This window comes from Bombus fervidus, chromosome 13 (genome assembly GCF_041682495.2).
Source record: "Bombus fervidus isolate BK054 chromosome 13, iyBomFerv1, whole genome shotgun sequence".
NCBI classification, from domain to species: domain Eukaryota; kingdom Metazoa; phylum Arthropoda; class Insecta; order Hymenoptera; family Apidae; genus Bombus; species Bombus fervidus.
In genome coordinates this window covers 3034818-3042523 of record NC_091529.1, presented here as the reverse complement: position 1 = coordinate 3042523, position 7706 = coordinate 3034818, and the positions used below count along the sequence as shown (strand labels likewise).

Below are 7706 nucleotides of genomic sequence, written 5' to 3'. Positions count from 1 at the left end.
ACAAAGGGCATACACGAATTTCATATAAACAATTTGAGGAATATGGGCGTAAATGATATAAAATAGTATTTTTGTACGCAGATTCTTCACTTTTCATATTGCTAATATAATGTAAATGTCATAACACAAACCCGAACGATAAATAAATGGCTTATTTCGTTGGAAAAAATTATTGCAATTGTGAATTAAGTTAGAAATTTTCAATAATTCTTAGCTGCGAAATTTATATGTTTTATTCTATTATCGAAGGCACATGCCTGTTACTTAGATAATATAATAACGACAAGTTATTCAATAACACATTTCAATTTTGCCAAATCATGTGATGCGAAGATAGGTGTTGGTGTCCTTTGCTTATCCTTTGTTTGTACACCATGGCGTATTCGGTTGCCATGGGCGATTCTCGCATTGCGTCGTTCATTTATCAAACTTGTTGCTTTGCTTTTAAATGCTAATTAGAACTAATTCTTTTATGGATCGCTTCTGTTTAAATGCAGGTTATGGATTCGACGGAGTAGGAACAAGAAGAACAAAGGGCATACACGAATTTCATATAAACAATTTGAGGAATATGGGCGTAAATGATATAAAATAGTATTTTTGTACGCAGATTCTTCACTTTTCATATTGCTAATATAATGTAAATGTCATAACACAAACCCGAACGATAAATAAATGGCTTATTTCGTTGGAAAAAATTATTGCAATTGTGAATTAAGTTAGAAATTTTCAATAATTCTTAGCTGCGAAATTTATATGTTTTATTCTATTATCGAAGGCACATGCCTGTTACTTAGATAATATAGTAACGACAAATTATTCAATAACACATTTCAATTTTGCCAAAACGTGTGAAGCGAAGGTAGGTGTTGGTGTCCTTTGCTTATCCTTTGTTTGTACACCATGGCGTATTCGGTTGCCATGGGCTATTCTCGCATTGCGTCGTTCATTTATCAAACTTGTTGCTTTGCTTTTAAATGCTAATTAGAACTAATTCTTTTATGGATCGCTTCTGTTTAAATGCAGGTTATGGATTCGACGGAGTAGGAACAAGAAGAACAAAGGGCATACACGAATTTCATATAAACAATTTGAGGAATATGGGCGTAAATGATATAAAATAGTATTTTTGTACGCAGATTCTTTTCTCTTCATATTGCTAATATAATGTAAATGTCATAACACAAACCCGAACGATAAATAAATGGCTTATTTCGTTGGAAAAAATTATTGCATTTGTGAATTAAGTTAGAAATTTTCAATAATTCTTAGCTGCGAAATTTATATATATGTTTAAATATGTATTTTATGTTTTATTCTATTGTAAATGGTATATGCCTGTCAGTTAGATATTATAATAACGACAAGTTTTCCAGTAAAACATTAAAATTTCGACAATACATGTGAAGTGATGGTATGTTTTGGCGCCCTTTGTTTGTACGTCATTGGCCATTCCGGTCGCCATCTTTACTATTCTCAAATCGCGTTCGTCGGACAATTAATATAATTTACGTATTATTATAAACTGTATTTTAAATTATGATGAATTATTGTACATGATATATTCTACTAATGTAAATAAGTTCTACATTTAGCAAACAACGAATCCAAGCACTATCCTGTGCTTTGAGGTTAATATAGATGGCGCGGCAGTAGCTGCTTGGGGTACGCTGCAGCCTTCTCTGGTGAGCCTCGTTCAGTCACACTCTGCCAGTCGATAGTGATGGTTGTGTGTGATTTAACAAAGAAAGTTCGGAGTGGTTTCTGAATCTGATTCATGCATTTTCTATACATGTTTTAACACATTTCTTGGGTATTATTTCATCTCAGTGTACAAACTGATCTTTTTATACTTGTGAACTGGTTAGTGCTATCGTTGTTATTGAATGTTACAATATTCTTGTATGTGAGTGTATTGTTATGCGTTTGATGCGTAAACATAACCTCCAAGAACAGTAAAATATTTTTTTAAATATTTACACGACAAGAAGGATTGTAATCGTCTGTTTCTTCATTTGTGTCTATTAAAGTATTTTAATAGTAATACTTTAAATATTTAATTATTAACTGTTAGTAAACAGTTGAAGAAATAAGAATAAAAATGAAGAACAGTAAGTAATACTCTTTAGCAATATTTATCATTTTATCTGTATAGTTTGTCATTTTATAACTGTAGAGCAATACTTTATCATAATTATTTCATGTCATAAAAGTTTTATACTAGTTATAACTTCTTATTATTTATTTTTATAAATCTAATTTAATTTGTGTTAAATTCTACTTTCAATCTATCAAATATAGTATTGTCATGGCATATGTTAATATTTCAGATTCAGATGAGAGTGATTATGAAAACGGAAGTTTCAAAAATTTCTCACAAGACAACGATGGAAGTGTTGAAACAAAAGAACCTTATTCATCATATTTTTCTTGTTCAAACGATAGTGATGGTAATGAAGATTATTATAATGAAAGTACTAGTGAAAAGGATAGTATAGCTACATTCCAATCTCATAACGTTTACCAAGATTTCTCTTATGAACAAGATTCAGCTGACGAAGGTTGCAGTCGAAATATGCAGAATCATGTTTACGTACAAGATATATCAAATTGTAATGGAGAATTGGAAAGTAGAACGAAAAGGAAGACATATGAAGAAGATCCTTATCACCATAGTAAACGACAAAAGATTCATAGAAGTTCAAGTAAATCTGACGAGGAGGATATTGATGAAAAGAGAGTTCACAATACGAGAAAAGAAGTAATAACACAAGAGTCAAATAATGCCCTTGATAAGGGCAAAAGGATGATGCGAATGATGGGATACAAAGAAGGTTGCGGTCTTGGAAAAAATAAACAAGGTCGTTTAGAGCCAGTTCAAGCACCTAAACAGCATGGTCGTAGAGGTCTTGGACATCATGTTCCTGGACTTGAAGCTTCAAGTCTTAAATGGAATCCTGCAGAGGAAATAATAAAGTGTGTAGAAGATATGGAATGGATAAGAAATCCAAATCCTAATACACCTACATTAGAAGAAATACAGCACTGGTTACATCAGGGACCTAAAAAGTTGACCATAGATGATGAAATTGATTTCTGTTGTGAAGATATAGTGAAAAATGTTATCAATGCAAAAACAGTATTTGATCATTTGGATGGCGTTGAAATGCGTCGAGCAAGAACACGCTGTAATCCTTATGAAACAATTCGTGGTGCATTTTTCTTAAATCGTGCTGCTGTTAAAATGGCAAATATAGATAGAGCATGTAACTTTATGTTTACTAAACCAGAAGGTTTGAGGGACAATGAGCTGCTATACTTTGCAGATGTTTGTGCTGGACCAGGTGGATTTAGTGAATATGTTTTATGGCGAAAAAAGTGGCGTGCTAAAGGATTTGGTCTTACTTTAAAGAATGAAAATGATTTCAAATTAGCAGATTTTTATGCAGGTCCTTGTGAAACATTTCATCCATACTATGGACCAAAAGAAAATGGTGATGTTTTTGACCCAGATAATCAAGATGCATTTACAAATCTTATAATGCAGCATACCCATGGCAAAGGAGTACATTTTATGATGTCTGATGGAGGATTTTCAGTAGAAGGACAAGAAAATATACAAGAAATTCTTTCAAAACAATTGTATCTTTGTCAATGTTTAATAGCATTGATGATTGTAAGAGAGAGTGGTCATTTTGTGACAAAATTATTTGACCTTTTTACACCCTTTAGTGCTGGTTTAGTTTATTTAATGTATCGCTGCTTTGAAGAAGTTTGTATTTTTAAACCAAACTCTTCTAGACCAGCAAATTCAGAACGTTACTTAATATGTAAAAAGAAACGGGCTGGGACACAAGATGTTGTGGAATATTTGAAGTATGTTAATCGTCTGCTTTTAAAAGGTGGTGAAAATGACGATGTTTTACAGTTAGTATCATATAATGAATTAAAAAGAGAAAAACAGTTTGTTCAATATCTACGTGCTTCTAATGAAGATTTGGGCAGAAAACAAATAATTGGCCTGTGTAAAATTGCTGCATTTTGTGAGGATAATACTCTTGTTGAGACAAAACAAGCTGATATGCGCAAACAATGTCTAGAGTATTGGAAAATTCCTGATGAAACTAGGACAATGCCTAGACAAATGAAACCAAAAGATAAATTGAATACTCTTTTGAGAGATAATTCATTCCTTACGGTTCATCCAGGACAATTGATGGAATTTAACATTGAACATGCTTTATTATCACCATATGACTGGTTTTGTATGCCATGTGGTACAAAGCCAAGGCCCGATGAGGATAAGAAGAACGCTACATTTTATATGGGCATGGGAAGGAGTAACGTATATCGATATATAAAAAATTCTTGGGTTCTAGTCGATGACATTGCCATAGAATTACCACCAAATACACTTGTATATGCAGAAGTTGTATATGAAATGACTAAAGAATTTAGACATCAGCAAAAAGTACTTGCATTGCATATTATAGATGCTTTCTACTTAGGAGGAGAGGACATCAGTAAAAAATATTTGAGGAATAGGTAAGCAACTGAATCTTATTAAATTCAATAATAAATTTATAGATTTTCAGTAATGAAATATTTTTTTTGAAGGAGTAGTACTTTTATGTAATACTAATGTTTGTTTTTTTTTTTTTTTTTTGTTACAGGAACGAAGATACAAAGTTGTTCTGTGAGGCTTTGTGGAAACCAGCAGGAAATAATTATGCTCGAATACGTGCCAAAGAACTATTTCCAGTTGGTTCATATATATGTGAAAAGTTACAAGTAACACAACGTAAAATGAAAAATAATTGTGATGCCTTAGTATACGAACTTCCAGAAGAGACTTCAGATGTTAATGGTTGTAATAATGATAAATTATATTTCATACCACATAGTGTAATGTTTTTAAGAAGTACCGTAAATCCTTGGAATCGATATGTTAGTAAAACACGTTCTATGACATACGTATTTAATTGCAAAACAAATGAGAAGATATTCGATTTTCATAGACCAAGTTCAGCAGAAGCAAGTTTCATTGAATCTTTTAAAAATCGGCTTATTTGGCATTGGCCTAATGATTCATCACTTACTATGAACAGATTTGCAAAATTTATTAAAGATAAGTGTCCTGTATATAATACAAGCTTAAAATATTAAAACTACATAATGTACATATATTGAAACATGACTTGAACCACATAGAAGTCAAACAGATTAATTCCGTTAAGTTGACTGTTATTTCGAGCATGAAATACTTATGATATATTTTAGTATTTAGTATTATATTTCTATATAAATAGAGGTAATTTCAGAAAATATAATTGATCAGTTTGTCTTCTGGGTGGTTTAATTGCAATACTATTTAGTATGAAATATACTTTTACAAATGATATGCAGTATTGTATATAATGAATGAATGGAATGGGAATGAATGGATGACATTAAACTGTACTATATGATTGTATAATTTATTTTATAATTATATTATAAATATTTAGTCGATACAATTTGTTTTTAGTTAGAATGATTAGATACCTATTTGTAGCAGCTGCTCCCATAATAGGATAAGTTTCAATACCTAAGTCTACAATCCATTGCTTCCCAACTTCAATATTTGATTCAGGTCTTTTATAAAGAAATATATATCTTATGTGCTCAATTATAGCTACATATGAACCATCTAAAACATATAATAGGTTGAAGTATTGTGTGTAAATAATTTGTATTTATAGTTTAATTAAATACTTTACCAGCAGGTGAAAGACAAAACTTTTTGTTACTTTTACTTGCTTCAACGTAACCAAAACCAGGAAAGGTATAGTGATGCTTTATATTCCATTCCATACCATTTACTTGGTTAGTTATCCATAAGCAACCGTCGTTATCGTGCCTTAAACATATTGCTTGTCCGGATTTTGTTTTGTACGTATACAAAACATGATTGTTTAGTCCAAGCATAGCTAAATGAGTATTTTGCTGTGTAATAAGGTTAACTCTTTGTAGAAGATTATCTTTTCTTTCAAGGTCGCATTCTTCAAGTTGTTCAGCATTGAATCCCAAACAAGGTTGACCTTCTTGTTTGTTATCTATTTGATCTGCACACAGATGTGCTAACCTAAACATGAAATAAAAAGATATTAAAGTACAAATAATATAACAGAATTTTTATTATTATTTCAAGTAATGTACCTAAAATGGATTTCAGTAGCCAAAGTTTCATTAGGTAAACACTCTCCACCAATATCACCTTTAATTAGTTCATTCCACATCAAACCACTTTCATGTTTATACAGTTCAAGTTTAAATGTATCCTGTTCATATTTCCATGTTGTTAAACTTTCATCTAATCTGTATTGGCATTGCCCTTCAATTAATATGTTATTATTCACTGTTACCGATAATTCCAATGGTGTTACATTTACTTTAACTTTATCATGATGATGCTTATCTATTGTAAGCCAAACTGTTATCGAATCCTCATCCTGAGACCAACAATATTTTGGGATCTTTAGTTCTCCAGTTTTCTCTATATCCTTCCTACTATCAGTAAATTGTTTTGTTTTTGGACATTCAAATGTTACATAATCTTGGCAAATAGAATGCAAGTATTTTCCGCATTCTTCTATATATACATATTCAACAGCCCCATTTACTTTTAAAGCTTTTTTATCAGTTAGCTCAAAGTATTCAGCTTCACTCCCCACATTTTTCCAAATATACGTTAGCAGTAATAGTCTTGTAAATTTTTTTTCACCTGTACTTCTAATATCACACATTACAATCATAACAGTGCTTATAGTATTCACATATTGTACATCTAATATAATTCCAGGCTCTGCATCATTTAGTATAAAAGATTTAATATGTTCTTGTGCATCTGTTACTAATAATGTTAAACAGTCTCCACCATCAGAGATTACAATAATATTGCTACTAGTAAATCCAATTGATGGATTATATAGAAAATTCTGTATCTTTTCGCTTAAGCTATGGATTGTATATACTTGCTGTAAATTGCCATCCTTTTTAAAATGCCACACAACCCAATCTTTATCTATAAACCAAACTGATGTATCGTATGGATTTTTGAATAAATGATTATGAAACGCAAACAATCGAGTTTCTAAAAGGGAATCACGATTGGTTGTTAACTCTAACCTAAGTATATCTGTAATTATAAGTAACAATGTATATGTTAAGATGACAATGTATTCTACCAAAAGCAATAAAATAGTAAAAATTAATAATGTATTTTGTTTATTAATCCTTACCTGTTTTCAAATTTATTTCACTGTCTATTGGAACTTCATCAGAACAAAACTGATATTTCTCAAAATTTAGATTTGTTAAATTTCTATCAGGACATAATTCAACAACTTTCGTCATTTTTCGCTGTTTTTTCTTCAAACGTTACTTAAAAATAAAGAAACGTGATTATCTTTAAAACCAAAATTTATAACCTTAGTATGTAATTTGTCCCCAATAGTTTGGATAATATTTTTCAGTAAACATAATCGTACTTATTTCTTCTTCTACTTTATTTTACAATATTAATAATATACATACAGTATTGATTTTCTTTATTTTAATTAAGTTTCAGTATAACAACACAGACACTGACAGATTCAATCACTAATTGCTATACCAGCAATCGATATAACTCTATAATCGATATTTGTACTTATAGAACGCGATAA

The 7706-nt window shown here is 30.7% G+C and overlaps 2 protein-coding genes across 3 annotated transcripts; one reads left to right on the top strand and one right to left on the bottom strand.

Moving 5' to 3' along the window:
* Positions 1–1720: 1720 nt before the first annotated feature.
* On the top strand, positions 1721–5778 carry Cmtr1 (Cap methyltransferase 1). The gene is made up of 4 exons (XM_072015645.1): positions 1721–1982; positions 2023–2111; positions 2331–4545; positions 4674–5778. The coding sequence occupies exons 2-4, from the start codon at positions 2102–2104 to the stop codon at positions 5164–5166; spliced, it is 2718 nt and encodes a 905-aa protein (XP_071871746.1). The 5' UTR covers positions 1721–1982; positions 2023–2101; the 3' UTR covers positions 5167–5778.
* Positions 5457–7637, bottom strand: LOC139993695 (nudC domain-containing protein 1). Of its 2 annotated transcripts, none has more exons than XM_072015657.1 (4): positions 7281–7637; positions 6199–7177; positions 5760–6124; positions 5457–5689 (listed from the first exon to the last, which is right to left on the bottom strand). In XM_072015657.1, exons 1-4 carry the CDS (start codon positions 7393–7395, stop codon positions 5478–5480), a joined length of 1671 nt encoding a protein of 556 aa, XP_071871758.1. In that variant the 5' UTR covers positions 7396–7637; the 3' UTR covers positions 5457–5477. The 2 variants fall into 2 exon arrangements, with proteins under 2 accessions (XP_071871758.1, XP_071871759.1); XM_072015658.1 differs by having other exon boundaries at positions 6199–7063.
* Positions 7638–7706: the final 69 nt, after the last annotated feature.